At 61.7% G+C, this 23409-nt stretch overlaps 4 protein-coding genes across 6 annotated transcripts; 1 reads left to right on the top strand and 3 right to left on the bottom strand.

The window, feature by feature from the left end:
• Positions 1-531: 531 nt before the first annotated feature.
• Positions 532-2330, bottom strand: SPEM2 (SPEM family member 2). 2 transcript variants are annotated; one of them, XM_089318325.1, is made up of 3 exons: positions 2193-2330; positions 1972-2038; positions 532-1835 (listed from the first exon to the last, which is right to left on the bottom strand). In XM_089318325.1, exons 1-3 carry the CDS (start codon positions 2328-2330, stop codon positions 532-534), a joined length of 1509 nt encoding a protein of 502 aa, XP_089174451.1. The 2 variants fall into 2 exon arrangements, with proteins under 2 accessions (XP_089174451.1, XP_002718851.1); XM_002718805.6 differs by having other exon boundaries at positions 532-1841; positions 1981-2038.
• Positions 2331-2671: 341 nt separating this feature from the next.
• On the bottom strand, positions 2672-5464 carry SPEM1 (spermatid maturation 1). Its single transcript, XM_002718990.6, has 3 exons — positions 5084-5464; positions 4934-4991; positions 2672-4773 (listed from the first exon to the last, which is right to left on the bottom strand). Exons 1-3 carry the CDS (start codon positions 5222-5224, stop codon positions 4034-4036), a joined length of 939 nt encoding a protein of 312 aa, XP_002719036.1. The 5' UTR covers positions 5225-5464; the 3' UTR covers positions 2672-4033.
• Positions 5465-5584: 120 nt separating this feature from the next.
• On the bottom strand, positions 5585-20075 carry NLGN2 (neuroligin 2). 2 transcript variants are annotated; one of them, XM_070061333.2, is made up of 8 exons: positions 19238-20073; positions 16229-16929; positions 13022-13072; positions 10837-10986; positions 10499-10684; positions 10188-10380; positions 9223-9819; positions 5585-8395 (listed from the first exon to the last, which is right to left on the bottom strand). In XM_070061333.2, exons 2-8 carry the CDS (start codon positions 16683-16685, stop codon positions 7522-7524), a joined length of 2508 nt encoding a protein of 835 aa, XP_069917434.1. In that variant the 5' UTR covers positions 16686-16929; positions 19238-20073; the 3' UTR covers positions 5585-7521. The 2 variants fall into 2 exon arrangements, with proteins under 2 accessions (XP_069917434.1, XP_069917435.1); XM_070061334.2 differs by lacking the exon at positions 13022-13072 and having other exon boundaries at positions 19238-20075.
• Positions 20076-20691: 616 nt separating this feature from the next.
• Positions 20692-21777, top strand: TMEM256 (transmembrane protein 256). The gene is made up of 4 exons (XM_002718806.6): positions 20692-20835; positions 21099-21130; positions 21359-21439; positions 21537-21777. The coding sequence occupies exons 1-4, from the start codon at positions 20751-20753 to the stop codon at positions 21678-21680; spliced, it is 342 nt and encodes a 113-aa protein (XP_002718852.3). The 5' UTR covers positions 20692-20750; the 3' UTR covers positions 21681-21777.
• Positions 21778-23409: the final 1632 nt, after the last annotated feature.

The following is a 23409-nucleotide window of genomic DNA, read 5'->3' as shown; positions in this document are numbered from 1 at the left end:
GGCACGCCCTAGCTCCATCATTCCGTGGTGAATCCTGTACCTGTCACCCTTTGAGCCCTCCTGAGACCGGGGCTGAGCCTGGAGCTGTGGGGAGGCGAGGCTAGAATCTCTTGTCGGCCTTCTTCCTGCCCTACCCTGGGCCTTGGGCCTGGGTCTGCCCAGATGTGGAAGCCCCCAGGTCTGATTCTGACTTTGGTGTCTTTGAAGGAGCCTGAACTTCTGAGCCCCCTTTTGGAGAGCAGAGAGACAGGGTGGGTGTCCAGAGGACAGCGGCTTTGGAGTCTGCTGCTGCAGATCCACGTAGTGCGTGCTATGGGACCGGGAGGGGCTCTCCTGGCAGAAGTGTGGCCGTGAAGCCAAGGGCAGTCTCAGGCGGAGAACGGGACCCTGGCTTCAGGAATCCGAGTGCAGGGACTCAGGCTCGGGGAAGGAATGGCGCTTCCAAAACCACAGACCACCACGGCGTGTCCTGGACTCTGTCTCTTTATTCCTCTCTGCACGCCCTGCCCTACCGCCCGTCCCACCTGCCGGTCAGTTCAGTTTCCCTGCACGGCTCCTGTGCAAAGAGGGCCTGGAGGTCGAGGTGGAAGGTGGTGGCAGGGAGCTGGCCCGCGCCCTGCTCTCCTGCACCTGCCGTTTTAGCTCCAGGCTGTCGTACACCTGGTAGCTGGCATTGCCCCCCGGGGTCCGGCTGAGTGGGACGAATGTGGTTGGGGGTGGGATTGGATCAACTGCCTGGAGTTCAGACATGGGCTGGGAGGAGTGGGGGAGCAGGACTGAGCTGGCAGCTGGGGCTCGCTGGTATGAGGCCTCGCCCAGAACCGTGAGGGAGGTGGAGGTGGTGAGAGGGTGCCGGGCAGGCAGAGCCTCAGCCCAGTCAGCTGCCCGGCGGCGCATCTCGTGGGAATCCCGGGAGAGGTAGCCCAAGTGGCCCGTGGAGGGGTGGGGGCTGTGGTTGGGCTGGCTGTGGGTGTGGCCAGGGAGGCTCCGCCCATGGGACTGGGGGGAGTAGTGCTCCCGGTGGCCCTGAGCCTCGGGCCTCGAGCTTCGTGACACCAAGGCAGGTGGGGGCTCGGAGCTCTCCGCATTACGCCGGCGCTGGTCCCAGGAGTCATACAGTATCTGTCCCCCCGAGGAGTAAGGGCTGTGCCCCCCGGGGACCCAGGAGGGGTTGGGAGGCAACCGGCGGGGCGGTGGTGGAGATGGGGCCCACTGCTCGGCCTCCACGTTACCCCACTGTCGGGACTGTGAGCAGTGGGGCCCGTAGGACTGCAGCCTCAGCTCAGACTTGGCCTCCACACGTTTGGGCAAGCGGCGCAGCTCAGGAGACAGGTAGAGGGACGGTGGAGGCAGGCTGGCCAAGATTCCACCCTGGCGGCCCCACAGCCCCACACTGGAGGGCGGCAGGGCCATTCGCGGATAGAACCCGCCCCAGCCCCTCCGTGGGTACTTGGAGTGTGGGAAGGACAGGTCCTCCTCCTCCTCCAGGCAGGAGTCCCGGTCCTCCAGGTCAAAAAAGGGCTTTGGCCGCAGCTTCGGCACTTTGTAGCCGTGGTGTTGGTTGCGGAAGACTGGGCGGCCCCGGGGGAATCTTCTGGGGTTCTGCGGCCTCTGCTGGTGGCTGCAGAGGGGCATGCCCTGGCGGCGGCTGCGGCGGCGGCCGCGGCTGTTGGTGCGGTTGCGGCTGTTGCGACGGTTGTGGAAGCGGTGGCAGGAGGACGAGGAATAGTGTATGGGTTGGGTCATCTTCACCTTTACAGGGTCCAGGGTGCAGTGGATGTGGACGTCCTGGGGCTTGGCCGGGGGATCTTTGGGTGGACTTTCGCTTGGCTGAACTTCATCTGGGGGAAAGACCGGAGTTCTCGAGGTCAGGGCAATCGTCAGAAGACACGGGCCTGGGAACGGGGCTGGGGTTTCAGGGTCTTGGGCGGGGCGGGGTGTGTGTGTGCAGGTCCCTGTCTGTCTAGCTGCCATCCTTACCTTTCGGAATAATGCAGGAGATCATCCTGTCCAAGATATTCTGGAGCCCTTGCCACATCTGGGGGTGGAGTGGGGTGGGAGTGAAGGCCGGTGGGCCACCTCGACACTCCCCCTCACCCCGCCCAATAAAGACCGTTCCTGCAGATGCAGGCTGCAGCCACTCTGCTCTCAGCCCCCTTCCTCCCTAGTGGAGATCCCCAGCCATCACTGACCGCAGTGGTAACATTGATGCTGATGTTGACAAGGATGATGAGGCCTAGGAGCACGAACAGGATTTCCTCGGCGTCCTGCGGGCTTGCTTGGCATTCACTGTAGCACCCCAGGTTGTCATGCCAGAGCTGGTTTTCCATGGTGGTGGTGGGGGGGATCCTAGGGCCACCGGGGCCAGTCCCCCCCCGCCGGCCCCGACCCACACTGCACTCATGCTGGTACCTGGGGTCACCTCCCAGCTGGGGAGGGCGTCAGGTCATAATGAGGCCGGTGACCGGGAGTCACAATGCAGAGGGCAGCTCTGCTCACTGGGCTTGGGTGGCAGCAGCACACTGGGGACCACCAGTCAGTGGTTTGCACAGTGGACTCCTCAGTAGAAATAGAGTAGAAGCCAGTGAGCAGTTCCCACCATGCCTTCCAACACCCAGCAGAGGCTCAGTATTTGAGGGAGCTTCAAAATGGATATGGGAAATGGAATTAAAAGTTTATTTTGCTGAAAAATATTTTTGATATCTACACAGTTTTTTTTTCATAATATGTATTTCCACGAATCTTTTTTTTTAAATTATTTATTTGAAAGGCAGATTTACAGAGAGAGAGAAGGAGAGACAGATCTTCCATCTACTGGTTTATGCGCCAAATGGCCACAATGACCAGGGCTGGGCCAGGCTGAAGCCAGGAGCTTCTTCCTGGTGTCCCATGTGGGTGGCAGGGGCCCAGAGACTTGGGCCATCTTCCACAGCTTTCCTGGGCACATTAGCAAGGAGCTGGATTGGAAGTGGAGCAGCTGGGACTTGAATCGGCACCCATACAGGGTGCTGGGGTTGCAGGTGGTAGCTTAGCCCACTGTGCACAGTGCCAGCCTCTGTATTCCCATGAACTTTTGGAAGATCCCTCCCATTCCCACTGAGCTTAGAACGAGCGATCAATAACCCTAGCCGAATGTAAATGAACAGAGAGGGAGAGTCACACCGAGTCTGCCTGCTCAGACTCCAGGAATACAGCTAGTATGGAAGGTGGGGTACAGCACTCGAGGCCCCTTGTTCCTGAGTTGTGTGTGCACACACGGGATCCCAGCCAGCTAGGAGCAGGGCAGGGCCCGAGTTCCCTGCTGCCCAGTGGGTGGATTATTCTGAGTTCCTGTGGCAAACTGAGGAAGGTGGGAGAGTCTGGTGGGCCCGGCTGACGTGGTAGCAAGGGGCATCTCCCTGAAGGAGCAGGGGCATGGAGTGTCTGCAGCCTTGAACTTGATCCTGGATGTCTTTACAGCCATGAGCGAGTCATGTGATCTCCCTGAGCCACATTGGTGACAGGGTGGGCTAATCAGAGTGAGGTCACAGAGTGATGTTGTCATGAGCCAGTCCTTGAGTGTCCCTAACGTTTCCTCTGGTGCTCTGAGCCTGCCTGGGTACCCTTACCCTCAGGCATCCCTCCCCCAAGAAACCAGGGCCGGAGAGGGAGCAGCACTTCAGCCGTGGCTGCATGCTGAACCTGAGTTCTGAAGAGCCCGGGCCATGGTGGGTGGGGGGTGTCTCTGCTCTCCTGCCCAGGGATCCCAGGGCCAGATTGGGGAGCCTCTTTGAAAAACACCCATCAATCAAAGGGTAGAGGCAGGAACAAAGAAGGGCTTGGGAGAAAACTGATGACAGGGTTTGCAAGGATGACAGGTTGGTGAGAGTCCTCAGAGCCTTGTGGGTCCCATTGCAAGGGAGGACATTCCCTTAGCAACCAGGGCTTCCAGGCGCTCTGTGGGCCCTACCCACCCCCCGCCCCACCCCACCATAAAATAAATGGCCTCTCTCCTTTTTATTCCCGCCCCCCCTGCTCCCGACCCCGCTCCGATTCACCTTGCAGTCAGGAAACGATACACCCAGTCTTTACTTGCTGCCTCAGCAGTGCTGGACCCAGAGGCTACAGGGTAACAGCGGGCCAGGGCCTCCACCTCCCGCGTCAGCTCCCGAAGCCGCCGCCTCACGTCCCGGGCATCATACACTATTCGGACTGAGGAGCGGCGCCGGGGAATTTCGGGAACGATTGCGGGGCCCAGGATGGGCGGAGGGGCGGGCTGAGCCTGGCACTGGGCGGCCTCGGCCTCCGCGCCCGCCTCTGCCCCCGCCCCGCTGTTCCTGTGGCACGGGGCCTCAGGGCTGGGAGGCGGGGGGTTGACAGGGTACACGTAGGCCTCCAGGCCCAGCTCCGATCGTAAGTCCATTTTGTGGGGCCTCTCCTCTATGTTTGACTGGAAGCGGATGGTGTGGGGAGCCGGCTCCAGAGCGTCTGGAGTCCAGGGAGCCCAGACGCCCTGGATGGACTGGAAGCCTTCCCAGTTCTTGGGGCCGTCACAGTGGTGGGAGCAGATTGCTGGGTGCTGAGGTGAGACCTTCTCGTCATCCGTGTCAGGTGCCCAAACCACGGGGCGGTGGGCACGGCGTGAGGGAGAGCCTCGGCGGCGATGGCGGCGAACCGGTGGAGGGGTCACGGTCATTTTCACAGGGTCCATGGTGCATCGGAGGTGGACTTCCGGGACACCTTGCTTCGAGGGCTGAGCTGGCTTCTCAGGTGGGGGGGGCGGTTTAGGGGCTTCTGCAGATTAAAAAGAGGTGAGAGACTGGACGGGGGCTGGGGAAGGGAGGAGGGCTCAATGGGAGCAGCTGGGAGCAGAGAGGTGCAAGGGAAGGGGCCGGCCTAGGACCGCGACCTCAGGCTGGGGCTGCAACAACACTACCTGCCCGCCTCTGCTTACCTTTCTCACAGATGGCACAGAACACTCGGTATAAGATGACGCGGAGTCGGCTCCAGAGCTAGGTAGGGGAGGGACACAGTGACCCGAGGCCCATCCCACCTCTCCCAGTCGCCCCACCAGCACCCTCCTCCCGCCTGGCCCTGCCCTGACCAGGGTCACCATGTTGATGCCAATGTTAATGCAGATGATGAGGCCCAAGAGCAACAGGATGGAGTTGCCCACGTCCTGGCAATTGTTGTGGTTGGGGCTGTGATAGGCCCAGCAAGGCCGTGGCCGCTCAGCCATGGCCATGGCCGTCCCCAGGGCCACCAGGGCCCTTAGGCCCCCCCAGCCCACTGTGCCCACAGTGTCCACAGAGCTAGAGGGTCCTGGCCGGGAGAAAGCGGGTCACAATCACGCTGGGGCTGTCCCTCACAATGTGCTAAGGGCCCCTCCTCTTAGCACTGCACCATGGCTTCAATCTCCGCACTGACCCAGGTCCTGCTCTTACCCTCCAGACGATCCCAGTTCCATGACCACCTCATCCCTCCCTCCCAGACCTCAGAACTGCTCACCCATAGCAAGGGCTGGGGATCTGTCCCCAGTCGCTCCCCCAAGGCTGTCTCTTCAGAGCACCCCCTACCCCCACCCAACATCACAGCAGGCGTAACCAACAGTTAAACTTTTATATTTACAATATTCTCTTCATCTTTTGCCAGGTTTAAAAATGTGTACAGAGCCGCAAAGGTTGGGGTGGGGGCACGGGGTCGTCGAGGGGGATTGTTCCAGGGAGAGGGGCTGGGTATTGGAGTCCGTGGCTGAATCGTGGGGTCCCCCAGCCCCCCTCCCATGCCCCGCTTCTGAGGCATCCGTCTACAGGGTTCAGGGCCTGGGTCTCTAGCATTTGGCGGGCATGGCTGCTTGGAGAGGAGCTGGACCAGGCAGGGGAAGGGGACATAAAAGAACCAGGTTTCCACGGGTGGAGGATGGAGAAGAGACGGTCAAAGGCAAAATTCTGGGGACTCAAGACCAGGGACTCTGGAGCGGGAAGAGTATGGAAGACGGCGCCCGCCCCCTCCCCCGGTTTGGCACTCACATCTCACCGACGGCAGCGGAGGAAGATTGTCCGGCATCCCTTAAACCCCACCCCACTTCCTTCCTCTCCCCAGAGGCGCAAACTCGAGCAAGCACCTCCTCACACATCACCTCTCAAACTCTTCCTGCTGGTGTCTGCCCGAGCCCCGTCCCCCACTGCCCCTCCATCTGTGCCTCCACACAGCTGACCTCATTCTCGCCCCAACCTGTCCAGGGCGGCCTCTCGCGGCTCGTTTCCTTCAGCCAGGCAGCCAGGCGAAGGGGGCAGGGCAGAGAAGGGGGTGGTCGGCTGAGGGGAGAAGGCCAGGTGATGCCGAGACGGGGAGACACAGGTGGAGCAGGGCGGGCGGACAGACACAGGTGAGGGCTCCCTTAGCTGCTATACCCCCTGCTCCAGCCCAGGACTGGGGGATCCTTGGCACATCTCGGGGGTGGGGGGGCTCGGGCCTTCTCCTTTCAACCCACCTACCTAGCTTGGCACAGATGAGTGAGCATCCGAGCCCTGAGGGAAAGGCTGCCCTCATGCCCCTGTGAGGGCTTTGGTCAAACACGCATGGCCTCAGTGTGTGGCCCACGCCATGCCCAGGGCCTCCAGCTCAGCATCTCTGGAGAGAGGGGGTTCTGAGGCTCCCCTCAGGGTTTGTCCGCCACCCTCTACCCCAGTCTGAAGTCTGTTCCACCTGCGGTGTGAGGAAGAATCGCGTGCCAGGCCCGAGGCCTGCTGGGGGGGGGGAGGGGTCCAGGGCAGTGCTGGGGGGAGAGGGACCCTCTGCCTGGGAAAACACACATCCGCATGCAAGCCCATGTGTCCACGCTGAGAAGTGCGTCCCAGGCCGGAGTCTCCAGGAAGTACCAGGCTGGGCTGCACAGGGCTCCTCCCTCCCCTCCAACCTGCCTGGAGGTCTGTCTGTCCTGTGACTTCCGGGAGAGCGGGCCGCTTCTGACTTGTGCCACAGGGGAGAAAGCATGCTTTGCTGGGGCGGCGGGGCGGGGCGTGGGGGCGGGGGACCCGCGACTTCCGCGATGCTTCCCAGGCACCACCCTGTGTCGTCTGGTGGCCCAAGGTCACTGTGTGTGAACACATTACTTCCAGGGTCTCCAGGGGCTGGGAGGGGGAGGAGGTGGGAGAAGGCATGAGGGGATGGGATTTTGGGGTACAAATCCCCGCAGAAGTTCCTTGAGGGGGCCAACATGTGTCCAGGGCGGCGAAAAAAAACCTCACCCTGCACATGGGAAAACGCCCACCTCGCGAGGAGAGCGCGTCTCCACGTGGGAAATACGTCCACATTCCCATACATCCAAGACTGGCGTCCCTTTGGAGGGGGGGAGGAAAAACGCCCCCCAGGTGTTCAAAGGCCCAGGTCCAGAGACGAGAACGGGAAAAAGACGCGTCCACCGTCACCTCTGTGATGGACGGCTCCGCAGGAGACGGGCCTGTCGCCAAGTCCTCCTCCCTGCTTGTGGAGCGGCCTGGGCTGGGGAGGGCTGGGGAGGGGGCCTCCCCAAGCCGCCCCCTATACCCGAGTAGTGGAGTGGGGGTGGGGTAGCGTGTTGTTGTGGCTGGTAGCAGTGGGGGGAGGCGGGGGGAAGGGCCCAAAGGGATGCAGAGAGGGGGGCGGTGGGGGTGGGGGTGGCCCCAGGCCACTGGGCAGCAGGGTCAGGGCCCCGGGGGCCAAGAGAGGCACGTCGTCCGGTGCCCTGCGCAGGGCCAGGGTGTAGTCGGGCGGGCAGGCGGGGCGCAGGGCCTCAGCAGGGTCCGCCCCGACGCCACCACCCCGCTTCAGCTGCAGGGACACCAGCTCCTCCTCTGGTGGCAGCTCCCGGCCCGCGGCGGGGAGCAGGGGGCCCCCACCAGGCACTCCGGATCCTGAGCCCCCAGGCGGGCTGAGCCGCCTGCACCGCAGCTCCTGCCGCCGGTCCCGCTTGTAGTAGAGGGCGGCAAAGGCGAGGATGTTGAGGAAGAGGAGCGAGGCACCCACGGCCACGGTGACGCTCAGCTCGGTGGAGTAGTCCCGGGAGTCCCCAGGGAAGCGGTCGTAGGCCCTGGGGCCTGGCTCGGGCTCGGGCTCGGGCGGCAGGGTGGCAGGCGGTGGGGGCCGGCGCGTGCCTGGGGCACCGTTGGGCGGACGAGGCGGCCAGCGAGTGGCGTAGGGCGGCAGGCGCGTGGTGGTGGTGAACAGCTCGGTGTGCAGGTTGTGCAGGTGGGGCACAAGCTCCAGCCAGAAGGCCACCTTGTTGGCACGGTAGTTGTCACGCACGCGTGGCTTCAAGCCGATGTGCAGGTACTGCTTCTCCTTGCTGTTGAACTTGCTCCACACCACCTCCTCAAAGCGGTTGGGCTTGGTGTGGATGAACTTGGTGTCCTGGGGCACCGGCTGGTTGGGGTCGCTGTGGGCACAGGATGGCAGGATAAGAGGGAGTGAGGGCCAGGCTGGGAGGGAGGGTGGGGCAGCTGTGGGGAGGGAGAAGGCCGAGAGACAGAGACAAGGAGGCAGCAAGAAAGCCAGAGAGAAATACAGAGGCAGAGTCTGGAGATGGATGTGAAAACAGAGAAACGGCCCGAGACAGGGACAGAGAACCACACAGGGAAGGAGGCAGACTGCTGGGCCAGCCAGAGAGGAAGACACCAAGACAGATACAGGCAGAGACAGTGAGAGCCGGAAACTGAGATGCAGTGAAACAGAGACACACGAGAGACAGCCCGAGGCAGCCGGGCCAAACCCAGCCAGCAGCCAGGGAAAACAGAATGCAAACAGGTGTAGGAGCAGAGGGAAAGGGAGAGATTTCAAGAGAGACAGAGACAGCCAGAAAGAAACAGACACAAACCCTGCACATACTTAGATGCACACACACGTGCACAGACACACATGTGCACGCACACGCAGGAGCAGTCAGGCAGGGGCGTAGAGCACCGGGACGGGGGAGGCAAGTGGGAGCAGATGACGGAAACCAAGCCAAAACCCCTAGGGGAGCCCGGCCCCAGCCAGAAGAGGGTCTCCTGTCTAACTGCCAAAACCCCCACTCTCAACTTAGTGCCTGCCCTGGAGAAGGCGCTCAGCAGGTGTCTAAGTGGGTCACCTGAGCAAGAAGCGCAGCCAAGAGCGAGTGGCGTCAGGACGAGGACTGATGGCCAAGCGGAGGGGGGGTGGGGGAGGGGACCGCCAAGGCCAGAGAGGGTGCCCTGCTCAGCCCCGCCCAGCCCCTCCGCCCCTCACCCAGTCTTGGCGAAGTTGGTCCAGTAGGTCATGACCACGGCGCTGAGCATGACGTCATTCTTGGAGAAGTTGCACGGGAAGAGGTCGGTGGCGCCCACCATGGGCACACCAAAGACGTAGGGCAGCTCATCCCCATGCGCCGCGTCCGCCCACTCAGGCCGGCCCTCGGCCTGGCAGTGGTGGTAGAAGGTGTAAAAGTAGACAGGGGACTGGTAGTCCGCGTGCAGCTTGGCGGTGGCCACAGCCGGCGCCACCCATTGGTGATCGGTGAAGAGCGCCAGCAGGGTCTTCCGCCGCATCTCGCCGTTGTCCCGGTCGGCCCAGTCCGTGTACATGAACTTGATGGTCTCCCGCAGCACATCCTTGCCCTCCGGGTAGCCGTACAGGTTGTCCACGAAGTTGGAGACGGTGAAGTCGAAGGCGCTGGCGGACACCCCGTCCTCGCTCTCCGCAGAGTCCTCCACGAACTTGAGGCCCTCGCCCTGGTTGACGCCGATGAGCATGTCGTAGTTAAGGAATTCTCCCTGCTGCATGAGGATCTCGGGGTCATCCGGGACGACGTCGCCGTCCACCACGGGCCCGAAGGCGATGTGGTAGCTGGGAAGAGGGGGCGCGGGGTCTCACCACCTGCTCACTGGCCGCCTCTCCTCCCACAGCCGCCTCAGCCCACGGGCAGGTGCTTCCTTCTGCCTGGCAGACCCTCTCCCTCCTTGAAGACCCCCAGTGTGAGCCCACTGGGGCACTGGGCCTCTCGGGAAGTCTTTCTAGCACTGCATGGCCCCCTGTGCTCACCCGCTGTCTTTCAAGTACCTGGACTGAGGGAAGGCGGGCCGGGGGCCGCCAGGGGCGCCTGGAGCCCACCTCTCCTTGCCAGGTGGAATGCCTGCAGGACCCTCTCACCTCGACCCCCTTGGAACCAGCAAGGAGAGTGACGGCCTGGACCCAGCCCTCTCCCGCCCCCATACCGGGCAGGCTGCACATCCTGGTCCACCAGTTCCCGGGAGGGCTTCCGGCGCAGGCACTCCACGGCTTCGGCGCTGTCCTCCCGGTCGCAGCCCACCTTGGCTGCCAGCAGCCGCGTGTACTTCAGCGGCTGGTAGTTGACAGACCAGCTGGAAATGGCGGTACCACTCTGGGCGATGGCCTTCTGGAACAACCCTAGAGGGACAGGCGGACCTCAGGCTGGGCCGTGGGCATCAGCCAACGGGAGAAGGGGGGCCTGGCAGGGCCAGGGTGTGGGGAGGGGCGCAGGCTGGGGCGGGGCGCCTGCCGATACCTTCCGAATGGTGGGAGAGGATCAGAAGGTTGACACAGGAGGCCCCTGCCCCGGACCCAAAGATGGTGATGCGCTCAGGGTCGCCCCCAAAATGCGCGATGTTTTCACTGAGCCAGCGCAGGGCCTGGATCTGGTCCAGGAGCCCATAGTTGCCTTTTGCAGCCTGGTCCCCAGTGCTGAGAAAACCTGGGGGTGGAAGAAAAACAAGACTTTCTGGAGGTGTCATGGGGCCCCTGCCCCTCTCTGGGGCAGCTCAGCCCGGCCCAGAAGCCTTTCTGCTGGGTTTGGAGGAACTCTTCCCACCCCCACCCCCCCCAGGGTTGGCCGGCCCCCCTCACCGAGCACCCCGAGTCGGTAGTTGAGTGTGGCGACGATGACATTGCCGTAGGCGGCCAGGACAGAGCCGTCGAACATGTTCCCAGTGCCCTCCATGTAGGAGCCGCCATGGAGGAACAGCATCACCGGCTTCTTCCCGGAGTCCCGGATATCTGCGGGGTGGGAGGCAGCGGACGGGCCAGGGGGTGGGGGACAAGGACACAGTCAGACCAGAAGCAGCACTGCCACTGCCCAGCTCCTAGGCCTGCAGAGGACCGGCCTGGAGCTCAGGGGACGTGTCACTCCCGTCCCTGGGGGGCAAGACCGGATTCCCCTCCCACCCTCCCCAGCTAGCCCTGGTGGAAGGCTCTTTCCAGCCCCATGGTCCGTCCCACAGCACCACTCCAGGTGCTGGGCAGATCTCCCAAGAAGCCCACTTGGAGGCCAGGACAGGAGGTAGCCCTCCTCAAGGTATCTGCTGGATCCAGGGACCCCTCCTTCCCACACACACGCAATTCTCCTTCCTGCTCCAAGGGAAAGCCAGTTCCCTGGGCTGCAGCTATAGCTAGGGATGCTGGGAGGGCCCTGGCGTGGTCTCGGACTCAGGCCTTAGGCCTGAGCGCCACATGGCACCCTGGTCTGTGGGTGAGGGGGTGCCAGGCCCTAGGGTCCCTGGGGGCTTGGTCTCCTCCCCGCCCTAATTCCTTTCTAGGTCACCTCCCCAGTTCCCATGGCAACCCCAGCCTAATTACTGTGGCAGGAGGAGGCAGGGTGGGAACAGCCTGCTTAATGAAGCCAGGGTGCGGCTCTCCAGGCTGGGACCCCAGGACCTGGCCTGAGCTCTGGCCCTGCAAGGGACAACCCCCCACCCCTTCCCCCACCCCGGCCAGGTCCCGGAGGCTCCCTTAATCACTGCACACGTGACAGCCCCTGAGACACTCCAGATGGGACTGAGGAGCGACTAATTCGCAATAAGGGTGGGAGTCGGAGGGGACCTGCCAGGGCCCCGTGAGGCTCTCATCCCTTCCCATGATTAAATTACAGGCCGGGGCTGGGGTCACAGGACCCCACAGGCTCTCTCCTTTCTTGGCACCTGCCATCCATCCCTGACTGGCAGCAAGAGCCAGGCCTGGGCCTCTGACACTGGGCCCTGGCACCTCTGCCCATCCCCCTCGTCCTCCTGCCAGAAGGTCACCGGGCAGGTCACCAAGACATTGCCCTTGACCTTCCCCAGCCAGGTCCTGCCCCCTGTCTCTTGGACCTTCTCTGCGGCCTCCGCCCCTCTGACTTCCTTGGCCTGGGCTCCCCTCCCCTCCCCCAGTCCGGCTCCTCCCTGCCTGAGCCCACGCAGCTCCCTCAATCTCAGGCTGAACTCTTTCCCTAAGGTCCTGGGTTCTCCCTCCCTCCCTCCCCCCACCCCTCTCCCAGAGCTGGGGGGAGGGGGTCAGAAAGGGAAGGAGCAGGAAGAGGGGCTGGGGCAACAAGAATTCAAAACCAACAACAAAAACCAGGATCAAGAAAGAAGAAAGAAAGAAAAAACAACAACCAAAAAGCAAGAAGCTCTCGGGGCAGTTTCAACAAGAAAAGAAAAAACAAAAAAAGATCCATTTTGGAAAAAAAGAAAAAAAAGAAAAAATTCTTTGCAATTTTGTTTTTCAAAATTTTGTGGTGAAACTTCAAGATAGTGGGCCCTGTTTTCAAAAATTTTCCAAATTCTTTCACTGGCTTCGAATGTTGGAGTTTTTCTGTCTGACAGGCTTTGGAAATTGTAGCAGGTTTTGGATATATCGATTGTGTCAATTGGCCAACTTGAAAATTCTCTTTTGAGTGTTGATTTGTTCCAAATTGAAATTATTTTTCAAATGTTACAATTTGCAAGTTTCGAAAGCGTCCGAATTTCTCTCAAACTCTGACAATTTTTTTTCTGGCATTCCAAATTTTTTTTTCTTTTTCCACCTGATTTTGACCATGATTAGCTTTTCTTGCAGGCTCCCTACTGGGTCCAACATTGTTCAGATTTTTTTTTTGAAGTTTTCATAATACTTTTTTTTTCCAATTGTTACAAATTTTTCTTTTCTTTTCTTTTTCATTTTTAGTCGGGAGAACGACTGGGGGGCCTAGAGGGCTGTGGGGCATTTAGTGAGGGCGGGGCCTTGGACGTCCTTTTGTAAAAGCAACCACATGCAGCCGCGGGATTTTTAAATCTACCTGTGTCTGGCGGATTGAGCGTCGCCTCGTCACGTTTTTTTGTGAGCGGACCTAAGACCGGGAACACAAAACAGAGAAAAAAGGACAATTTTGTGGGGAGAGATGGGGGTCGGAGGAGGTGGTGGATGGGGAGGGGGGGAGAGAAAGCAGAAAAGGGGAGGGTGGGGAGGCAGAAAAAATAAGCCAAAAAAAGCAAAATTTGTTTGCAAGAAAAAGAAACCAAGAAAAGAGAAAAACGTTTTCTACAACCCAAATGTGTTCCCCTCCCCGGAAAAAGTCATGCCCCAAAGAAAATGCGGGTTTTGGGGGTGGGGTGGGGTGCCTGAGTGGGCCGAGGCCTGTCTTAAGACAAATTGACTTTGCTGGGAAGGACGTGGATTGTCCGTGAGGTTGTTAATGGCTGGAAATGGCTGGAAAAGGGAAAGGTGGGAGGGGGTGGGGGGGAGCCTGGGAGACCAAGGCCACGCAGGCCGCCTCTCCTGAAGACCCCCTCGAGGGCCAGCCAAGCCCCTGCCTGCTGCCCCACCCAGGCTGCGGCACAGGGGACTCTGCCTCCCTTTGGATCACTCGGGAGGGCAGAGGGCAGGGTGGGGTTGGGGGGCAGCCTGCCCCGCTGTGCGCAGCCCCTGGAAGCCCTCCACGCCCCACTGGAGGGCTGTGGGTAGGTCCACGAGGGTTGCCCACCTACCTACCCAGCCTCACCCGCCAGCATTTCTGTCCCATCCGCACACCCAGGCCTGGCTTCACACCCTGTCTCCCCAGTGTGGGCAAAGCAGGGAAAGGGGTCATCAGGTCTTGCCCTCCACTCCAGCTCATCCCTCCATACCCCACCTCCCCGCCTTGACCCTTACCCAGGCCTCCTCTCATCCCCCCAGAATGGCCCCCAGCCCCGCCCCTGCTCCACTGCCAGAAAGCCCCCCTCCCCCTTGGGCGTCCAGTCCACCAAGAGGGGACAGGACACGCATCACCGTGGGCCAGCCTGACACATAAGGTGCCAGGAAGTGCGAGGAGGCACACAGGCTGCCCAGCATCAGGGAAAGGCCCCAGATGGGGCCCAGGGATTGGCTCCTGGTGTCTTTCAAATTAAGGGGTCAGGGAAGAGTTGGAACCCAGAGGCTTCAGGTTTCTGCTAGTGGATGGTGGCCCCCTAGGGCCCCACTGCACAGGACCTCTTTGTGAGAGGGTAGGGATGGGGATGAAGTCAGCAGGGCATGTGTGCACGTGAGAGCATGAAGTGTGTGTGTGTGTGTGTGCACGCGCCTGAGTCAGCCTCTTCCAGGGCCAGTGTGAAGACTCGGTGAGATCACCTGAATGTGTCAGGCCCCAGGCGGGTCTGCAAAAGCGGCGGTTAAAAATACAGCAGGTGTGGGCAATGGTGGTGAGGGGGCAGGGGGCCCCGTGTGGGAGTGTTGGGGTGGACGGTCCACTGGTGGGAAGTGTTGAGTGGCTGCTTCACACAGCCCGCAGGTGGGGCCTGGGGGGGAGGGGTGGGCCACCTGTGTGATACATGGGGTGGGGGTGGGGAGGTGAGAGAAGCCCCTGTGAGGAGGGCCTGGGTGAGGGGTCCACAGGAAGGAGGAAGGGTGCTGGCAGAGCTAGGTCCTCAGAGGACAGAGGGACGTGGAGCGGACTTTTCACACAGAGGGTGTGGCGGTACGGGGGAGGATGTGCAGGGGTGAGTGGTCCACGGCGGGGAGGCTACGGCTCTCGGGATTTGGACAGGATTAGAGGAGATGATGTTTCTGTGCATTGTGGGGATGGGTGGTTAGGAGGTGTGGTTGATCTCAAAAAGGGCAGTTAGGATGTTAGGGTGCACTGCTGGTGCTAGGGGCTCAGGGTGGGTGGCCCCTTGGGAAGTGTGGGGATGGATGCGGGTGCACTGAGGTGCAGGGGTTATTCTGCGATTGGTTCGAGAGGATTCTGGGTGCAGGGTGCAAAAGGCTGTGGCACTTGATCTGTGGTAGGGTGCAGAGGGTTGTCAGGTGTGTTGTTGCCACCCGAGGTGTGGTGCGGATGACTTCTGGGTGGGAATCGGTGGATGGCGTTTGAGGAGGGTTGAGAGTGCTGGGGACCGAGGTTTGAGTGGCTTGCTGGGGCGCACAGTTCCAGCTTAGGGGAGGATAAGGTGTGTGTGTGGGTGTTACTAGGACACGCAATCTATATCCAGGGATATGGGGAGAGGTGCAGCTCTGCGTGGGTAATGGGTACACAATACAAGAAGTGTTGGGGTACGCGTGAAAAGAGGCTGGGAATACGTGGCATGGTGGGGCACACAGCCAGCGCGGAGGTCGGCTGGGTGCAGGATCTGAGCATGGAGTAGGTGAGATTCAGAGTCTGTTGCGGGACTGGTGTACATCGTGTGGGGAGTTGGTTGGGTCCAGGGCACATTGGGCCTGTGCAGAAGGTTGTTGGAAGCATGGCCAGAAGGGGGTGCTGTAGTGGCGCTGGTATGGTGTGTTGGGGTGGCCGGAAGCTGCCCTGGAAGGCACTCTGGTTAATGCTGGTGTGCCGAAGGCTGGGAGAGTGTGTGCTGGGGTTAGGAGCTGTGCTGCAGCAGCCAGGAGTTCATTATCCCGGGCAGCAGCTGGAGGGCCACAGAGATATCCAGCCGGGGATGGGGAGACTGTGGTTGGAGCTTCCGGGGTCCTGCAGGGGCGTATAGGGGTTGGGGAACAGAATATCTTCCAGAAGAGGAGGGCGTGTGAGCCGCTCTGTCAAGGGCACAGAGCTGCCTGTGATGTGTTACAAGACGGAAGTCCGCCCTGCTGGCCTAGGAGAGAGCGGGAGTCTTCACGTCCCGGGGTGTGGTTGTCCCTGAAGTGGCCCACGCCTGGGGGGTGGGAGACCCGGCAAGGGCGGGGTGCACATCTGGGCAGGTGATGGTGATCTCCCTCACCCGATCACCCTCAGCGTCGGCGCTGAGATAAGGCAGCGGATTCTGTGCGCCTCTTTGGGAGCGGGTGAGGAGGCCTGGCCTCGTGCCGGCCACCCTCAGTCATGGCTGTCTAGGGGTGCAAAGAACTTGCGGGGCGGCTGTGCGCCGGCTGCTCCTGGGGCCGCCCGGCAGGCACCCTCACCACGCTTGGAGGCAACGCAGAGGCTGCAGGGAGCCACAAGGGCCCGGCTCCCAGCCCGGTGCCGGCGGGTCTGCGTGTGCGTTTGTGGGCTGTGTCCACGGGGTGCCCGGCCTCGTGCCCGCGCCCTTACCGTCCTCGGTGGGCACGTAGAGGTTGAGGTACAAGCAGTCCTCGCTCTGGTTCTGCACATAGGTGGCGGCCGCCTCCAGGTTGTCGGTGAACCACACAGGCAGCATGATGGCGGGCAGCGCCCCGTGCAGGTTCTGCGGGCAGGCGGGCGGCAGGGTGGTGGCGTTGCGCACGCCGGGCCACGAGGCGGGGGCCTCAGGCGGCTGGAAGCGGCGGGCGCCCAGGGGCGGAGTGGCGTAGGGCACGCCCAAGAACTGCACGACGGGGCCCAGGATCTCGTTGTTGAGCTCGCGCCGGACGCCGCGCACTCGCCCGTAGGCCGTGTTCACCACAGGGAAGCGCTCCTCCCCGAGGCTGCCGAGGCCCAGGCCCGGGCCGCCCGGGGCGCCGCCGCCGGGACCCCCGCCCCCCCGTTGAGCCCCCGCCAGCCCCACCAGACACAGCGCCAGGAGCCACATGCTGATCGGGGGACCCCCCCTCCCTCCCCGGGACCCCCCCCCTCGGAGAGAGAGAGAAGGGGGGGGAGAGGGAGGGAGGCCCCCCTCGCCCCAGGGGGGAGGAGGGGGCGGGGGAAAGGAGGGAGGAGGGGGGCGGGGAGGGACCTGGGTTAGACGGGACAGAGAAGAGTTCTGTTCCTCTCCATGGAGGGGGCAAGGGGTGGGGAAGGGGAAGGAGGTGGGAGAGGATGATGACAGGCCCGACCTGCGGGAGGCAGAGCGAGGGACGGACGGACAGACAGACAGACAGACAGAAAAATACAGAGGAGAAGGGGAAGGAGGGGAGAGGGAAGTGGCAGGGGCAGCGGAAAGGAATGGGGAAAAGAAGAGACAAGTGGTTAGTGACTTGGACTTCAGACCAAGTTGCCCCCTTCTTCCACCCACAGCCCCCCACCCCCACCCCCGCACCTCCCCCCTCTCCTGGGCTGGGGGCCGGGTGTGGTGTGGACCCAGCCCCAGCACGCCCCTCCCGAGCAGGATCTCTTCAGGGACCCAGGAGCCCCACTTCCCACCTCCCTGGGAGGGAATGAGATAGACAGGGAAGAGAAAATAAAAAATACCAAGTCATTAATTAGCAGGAAGTGGCGGGTTTGTTTATACGTGTTAATTACTCCTGAGCTGTAATTTTGTGGCACTGAACCCCCACCCCAGGCCAGACTGGAGCCTTTCTTGGGACTGCTGGAGCCCGGCACCTTCTCCCCTCTTCACACACCATTCCCCTAAGGCCTTGTGCAGCCCCAACACCTCTTTCTCCTCCATTCCCTCCCTCAGAAGTTGGGGTGCCTTGAGGCAGGGGTTAGAGTAGGGAGGGGATGCTGGAGGGGCAAATCCGGGGACAGATGCGTGATCCTGCAGCCGGTTGCCGGGCGACGGGATGCTGCCCCGCAATGTTGCCTCGGCAACGGGTTGCAGCTTTAACCCTGGAGGGGGGGTCTGGAGGAACAGGGGAAGGGACTGGCTTGGTTGTGGGGTCCATTCAGGGCGTGAGGGGGAGGGCAGAGGCGTGAGTCAGAATGCTAGTTTCCCCAGCCTTAGCACCGAGGAAAAAGTATAAATACCGAGGGGGGGGGAGACTGGGGGCATCCACCACCCTAAAAGATCTGCTTCCTGCCCTCCTTGTTGGCCAAGCAGAACCTAGCCCTAGTGACCAGCCTCTGGAGAAGGGATGCTGAGGCAGGCTTGGGGAGGGGTCCCACGAGCCTACCGACTGCCCCCTCCCACAATATTGAACGGCATTGGACCCCAGACACCTCTCATTTTTTTGCACAGCATTTTGACCCAAGTCCTGGGGGGCAAACCTCAGTTTTCTTCTCCTTGCATCCCATCCATTCACCTCCCCTTCCCCTTGCCAGCCCCCCACAGTTGCTGCTCTGATCCCTGGGTGCTCAGGGCAACAGAGGCAGGATGGGGCAAGAGATCAGGCTGAAGGGGCAGGTACCCAGGTCATTTCAGCAAGCCCCCCCCCAACCCCGCGCCCCCACCAGCCGCCGGAGCTGTTTGCTGACGCGGGGTTTTCGGAGCCAGGCGCCAGCCCGCGGGTGGCTCTCTGCAGGTGTCAATTTATTCCAGAGATGAGGACACAGGAATCCTTACCACTCATACCCAGTCATGCCCTCCCCTCTTCAGGCCCTCCTAAGCTCCTGCTCCTCCATCACCTGGAGGGGGCTCGGGGTTGGCTCCCCCCCCCCCATCTCCTCTTCCTATGCCAGGCCAGGCTCAGCCACCATGGCCTTACTGCCCCCTCCCCCTCCCACCAGCACGGTCAGACTGTCACCCCCTCTCCCTTAAGGTACTTTGGGCCCCTGGCCTCCACCCCTCCAGCCAGCGCCTGTCCCTCCAGCCCTCCCCCTGGAGCCCCCGCAGCACACCCCCCCCCCCATCTCTCTCCTCTCTGCCTCGGCCTCTTGCAGCTTGCTCCAGCTCCAGCTTGCTCCAGGCTCTCGCCCCTTGGTCTTTTTCCATCTCCCTCTTCTACATCTCTCTCCTTGGTGTTTCTCAACCCCCCCCTTCCAAATATCTTCCCCAGATTTCTCCCTCAAGCCCCCTCTTCCCTCCAGTCTTTCCCCAGCTCTGTCTCCCCCATTTTCTCTCCCCATCTCTGTCTGCCACATCTTGCTCCCCCCTCCTTCTCTCCATGCCTTTGCCTTGCTCTCTCCGATCCTGCCCAGGCCTGACTCCCCCCCAGCCCGGGAGAGTTGAGGGACGGGGGCTCAGGCCGCAGGCCCCCCCTTTCCTGCAGTGGGGAAAATGGCTTGGCCGGGAAGAGGAGAAGGAGGGGGAGGGGGAGATGGGAACACACGGGGTCTGTGGGCCCATTCAAAGGATCATTCATGGGCTGGAGAGAGGCAGAGACAAAGAGACCAAGACGTAGAGACACCGCGAGAGCATCCCTAGGCGGAGACACGCAGACAGAGCAGGCTGGGGGAAACCAGGCGCAGGGAGGGAGATGGGGAGAAGGAGACCCCAGCGGACCCCCACGCAGCCCCCGCCACCCGGCCCAGCATAGCTCCTACCTGGCTCAGCCCTGGGGCCGTGGTGCCTCCATCCAGGGCTCCGAGTGGGGGGCGGACAGGCTTGGGGAGGGGGGCGGCGGCCTCCAAGCCCCCGCGGCCCCGCAGGCCCAGCCCCCGCCCGCAGCGCCTCACCCGGCGGGGGAGGGGGATCGCCCCAGCCCCGGGGGGCGGGGCCGGGATCCAGTCGATCCCTGGGAAAAGGAGAGCTAGGGGATGGGGTCAGGGAGAGCCCGAGAACAGGGAACCCCGCAGTGGGGACGGCAGAGCAGGGAGGAAGCAACGGGACAGGATTGGATTGGGGATCCACTGGCTCCGTGGGCTGGCTTCGAGGGACCAGAAGGCGGTCCAGAAGGAAGATCCTAAGGGATCGGGTGCTGGAGGAGGAGTCCACGGCAATCCCCAGGGCCCCAGGGCCCCGGAGCGCAGGATCCGCGGTGCAGGGGCAGGGATCCAGCCGGAATCCTCGGGGAGGGGGAGGGATCTAGTCGATCCCGAGGGCGGGCGGGAGGGGGAGGTCCGGGGAGTCGGAGGAGGGCGGGGAGCCGAGTCCGGAGCCCCGAGGCAGGGGTCGGCACGGCTCCTGGAAGGCCAGGCGGGGGGTTGGGGGAGGCTCCGGGGGACGCTCAGCAGCCAGGAGGCCCGGACTCCTGGCTCCGCGCGCCAGGGCCCGCCCGCCCCGCGTCCATCCCAGCCCGAGAGTGATGATCCGCCGGCGGAGCAGCCGCAGCAGCCCCGCGCGTCACCGCGCGGCCGCCTCCCCCGCCCCCTGCCGAGAGAGCGGCGCACACCCCTCGCTCGCGCCCGCCTGCCCGCCCGCCCTCCGGAGTGTGGGGGGATTGCAAACGGTGGAAGGGGGCGGGAGTGGACAGACGGACGGATGGACGTAGCCGGCCGAGGCAGGGTGGAGACACCCCCGCCCCCGATCTCCCACCCTCTGGGCAGTAGCTGTGGGGGGGGGGTGCTGAACCATAGGGGGTGGGGCATCATCTGAAGGAGGCGGAGCCTTTGGGGCATGAAGGAGGAGCCATCGCATGGTGGGCGGGATTTAACGGCGATGGGTGGGGTTTGGGTATCCGTGGGGCTGCCTCTTTTTGGGAGTGGGTCTGGCTTGAAGCTGAACAGGAGGAGCCTGTGGGGAAAGGGGCGGAACTTTGCGTGGGGACCGGGATCTTTGGAAACTGGCCGGAGTTGGGAGGGGTGGCTCAAAGAGGCGATCAACTTGGAAAGTGGGCCAATCCGTGACGCAAATCCTCTGGTCCCGCCCTCCGCAAGCCTGCCCCCTACTGCTCCGCTCCTCCGCTCCTAATTGGTTCTGGTTTCTCCGCCCGCCAGACGTCTGCTCCATTCAGCAGCGGTTTTACAAAGGCGAAAATACCCGGGTGAGGACCTGAACGCTAAAATGAACACGGTCCGGATTGGGCACCTGTGGACTTTATTTGCATGGGCGATCGGGATTGGCTGGCCTCTTGGGTGGCCTGGGCGGTGTTCCTCAGGCGCGTGACCACCCACAGCCATGGCCCGGCTCGGGGCTGCTTTTCGCCGCCTGGGCGCCTTGTCCGGAGCTGGGGCCTTAGGCTTGGCCACCTACGGGGCCCACGGTCAGGGGGCTGAGGGACGCAGCTTGGGACAGTACTGGGGGCGACCTCTGGGGTCTGGTGGAGGGGAAGAGCCTATGAGACAGAGGTGGACCCTAAACCCTTGAAAAGCCCCTCGGCCGGGTTCAGTTGATTCTCAGCATGCCCAATGCGCGTTTCCACCCATTGGCGGCTCCCCGAGGGGCGAGGGGAGTCCTTCACCGGCCCCGGAATGGAGGACGGTCGGGGCTGACACCGGGACCGGTAACCTTTGCTTCTCTCCACAGGCGCCCAATTCCCCGATGCCTACGGGAAGGAGGTGAAGTAGCCGGGGCTCCCCGATTCGCACGCCTACGAAGGCATAAAGGCTGGGGTGTCCACGGGATGTAGGGAGGAGGGTGTGGAATGCTCCAGGCTCGGGAAATCTGAGGTGTGGGTGCCCGAGGGAGGGTGAGATGGCGGGACTGGCCTTTGACCCCGTGTGTGTGTGTGTGTGTGTGTGTGTGTGACTCCTTAGGACGTGCCCCCTTGTTTCTTTTTGCTACAGCTCTTTGACAAAGCCAACAAACACCACTTCATACACAGCCTGGCCCTGTTAGGTGTGCCCCATTGCAGAAAGCCACTCTGGGTAATGTGTCCCCCGGCCCAACCCTGCCCCAGCGCCACCCTCTTGCCCTCCCCCAGCCCCGACCTTACAAGTGGGCATCTGCCCTGTGTCTCCTCAGGCCGGGTTGCTGCTGGCTTCCGGAACCACCCTGTTCTGCACCAGCTTTTACTACCAGGCTCTGAGCGGAGACCCCAGCATCCAGAATTTGGGCCCTGTGGGAGGGAGCCTGCTACTCTTGGGCTGGCTTGCCTTGGCTCTTTGAGCTCCCTTTGTGGAATTTCTGGCCTTTCCGAGTAATTGGGGGGAGAGGGTGGCAACTGGAACAGGAAGGGAATTAAAAGAGAAAGGCAAATGAAAAACTTTGGAGTCTTTGTTCATCCAAACTTTTGGAGGAGGAAGGGTAAGGATTCAACATTTTAAGAGAGAGAGGGCCTGGCACTGTGGCTGCAGTGCCAGCATCCCATATGGATGCCGGTTCGAGTCCTGGCTGCTCCACTTCCAATCTAGCTCTCTGCTATGGCCTGGGAAAGCAGTAGAAGATGCCCCAAGTCCTTGGGCCCCTGCACCCGCATGGGAGACCTGGAAGAAACTCCTGGCTCCTGGCTTTGGATCAGCACAGCTCTGGCTGTTGTGGCCAATTGGGGATGTTGGGGTGTTGGGACCTAAGTACTTGAGCCACTTTCCGCTGCCTTCCCAGGCCGTAGCAGGGAGCTGGATTGGAAGTGGGGCAGCCAGGACCAGTACCCATATGGGATGCTGGCCTCACAGGTGTGGCTTAACCTGCTACACTACAACACTGGCCTTCCAGTTCTTGACTTTTGCCTGGCCTGGCCCAACCCTGACATTTGTGGGCATTCGGAGAGTGAACCAGTGGATGAGATCTCTGTGTTGTGTGTAATAAATAAATATTCACAAGAAGAAGCTTCCAAGGGGACCTCAAGAATGGCCCAAAAGTTCAGTGGCAGAACCACAGCGGGATCCCCAGGCCCCCACCTCCCTGGCTGGAGCTCTTGCTGAATCTTTATCCTTAATCTCAGGTGGCTTCTAGGGCCCAAAGGGAACCTCCAGGTGGAGGAGACCCCAAGCCTCTGAAATGGCCACCCTGCAGGTAATGGGATCCCCAGTTGCCTTAGCTTTGATCTTGCCAGTGGGCTGGACTCTTGGGGAACCCAGAAAAATAAGGCCTGCTTGATAACTGGCCCCTATGGTTACTGCTGTGATTTGCAATAAGATTTGGCGTTGTCAGGTGCGGCACACCAAGGGACACTCATACCAGAATGGTGAGCAGACTGTGTTTATTGCTCGTAGATGAGAGAAAAGGTCAGCACGCCTCCCAGAGCCAGGACACACGTGCTCAGCCAGCAGGTGAGCAGCACAAGGCAGGGGGAGGAGCCTGCGAGCTGACGCCTTCACCTTACCTGCGTGTGTTTCCAGGGCCGGCTTAGATTAGTTAACGTGAAAGGAGCATAAGGCCAAGTGTGGGAGCTCCAGGTTGCATTACTGGGTTCATAAGCCTTCAAGCAAAAGCCATTCAGGGTGGGGGCCTTAGCCCGCTAGAATCAAGAACAAGACCGGGTGGAGAAGGCCTCAAGGGTGACAAGGACAAGACAGATGTGAAGGCAGCATTCATAGGGGTGAGAGTTGTGGCAGTTCCTGAGCAGTGGGTCAGGTCCTCTCAACAGCCCTGCGGTTTCGTGGAAAGGGGAGCTATGGGAGGGAAGTAACTCGTTCCATGTCTTGCAGGGGGAATCTGGGACTCAGTCTCTTCTGTCCAGCTCTCACAGCTGAGTTCTTTCTTTCTGCTAATCAAGGAATTCAGATTTGAGCATGCAGACAGACCCTTGAAAAAGATAATTGGATGCCACGTGTTCAGTGGTACCAGTAGATACTGAAGTGAGCTTGTTTTGCCTTTGGGTACCCATAAGACTTCGGTCCATTCGCTGGGTTTTCAGCATGAATAGGTATTTGCCAGGGACAAAAGGGACAGGACT

Source organism: Oryctolagus cuniculus, chromosome 17, assembly GCF_051225735.1.
Source record: "Oryctolagus cuniculus isolate XC-2025 breed Fujian yellow rabbit chromosome 17, ASM5122573v1, whole genome shotgun sequence".
NCBI lineage: Eukaryota > Metazoa > Chordata > Mammalia > Lagomorpha > Leporidae > Oryctolagus > Oryctolagus cuniculus.
This window is presented reverse-complemented; position numbering and strand designations above follow the sequence as displayed.

Excerpts from the sequence above, each read along its gene's own strand:
- NLGN2 (XM_070061333.2), bottom strand. The coding sequence starts at position 16,685 with ATGTGGCTCCTGGCGCTGTGTCTGGTGGGGCTGGCGGGGGCTCAACGG. Across the intron at positions 13,073-16,228 it reads CTACGTGCCCACCGAGGACG|GTCCGCTCACAAAAAAACGT; the intron begins GTAAGGGCGCGG and ends TCCCGGTCTTAG. Across the intron at positions 9,820-10,187 it reads CAGGATGTGCAGCCTGCCCG|CTACCACATCGCCTTCGGGC; the intron begins GTATGGGGGCGG and ends CCCTCTTCCCAG.
- SPEM1 (XM_002718990.6), bottom strand. The coding sequence starts at position 5,224 with ATGGCCATGGCTGAGCGGCCACGGCCTTGCTGGGCCTATCACAGCCCC. Across the intron at positions 4,992-5,083 it reads GCATCAACATGGTGACCCTG|CTCTGGAGCCGACTCCGCGT; the intron begins GTCAGGGCAGGG and ends TCCCCTACCTAG. Across the intron at positions 4,774-4,933 it reads CTGTGCCATCTGTGAGAAAG|AAGCCCCTAAACCGCCCCCC; the intron begins GTAAGCAGAGGC and ends TTTAATCTGCAG.
- SPEM2 (XM_089318325.1), bottom strand. The coding sequence starts at position 2,330 with ATGGAAAACCAGCTCTGGCATGACAACCTGGGGTGCTACAGTGAATGC. Across the intron at positions 2,039-2,192 it reads GCATCAATGTTACCACTGCG|ATGTGGCAAGGGCTCCAGAA; the intron begins GTCAGTGATGGC and ends CTCCACCCCCAG. Across the intron at positions 1,836-1,971 it reads TATTCCGAAAGGTAAGGATG|TTCAGCCAAGCGAAAGTCCA; the intron begins GCAGCTAGACAG and ends CCCCAGATGAAG.
- TMEM256 (XM_002718806.6), top strand. The coding sequence starts at position 20,751 with ATGGCCCGGCTCGGGGCTGCTTTTCGCCGCCTGGGCGCCTTGTCCGGA. Across the intron at positions 20,836-21,098 it reads GGCCACCTACGGGGCCCACG|GCGCCCAATTCCCCGATGCC; the intron begins GTCAGGGGGCTG and ends TTCTCTCCACAG. Across the intron at positions 21,131-21,358 it reads CCGATGCCTACGGGAAGGAG|CTCTTTGACAAAGCCAACAA; the intron begins GTGAAGTAGCCG and ends TTTTTGCTACAG.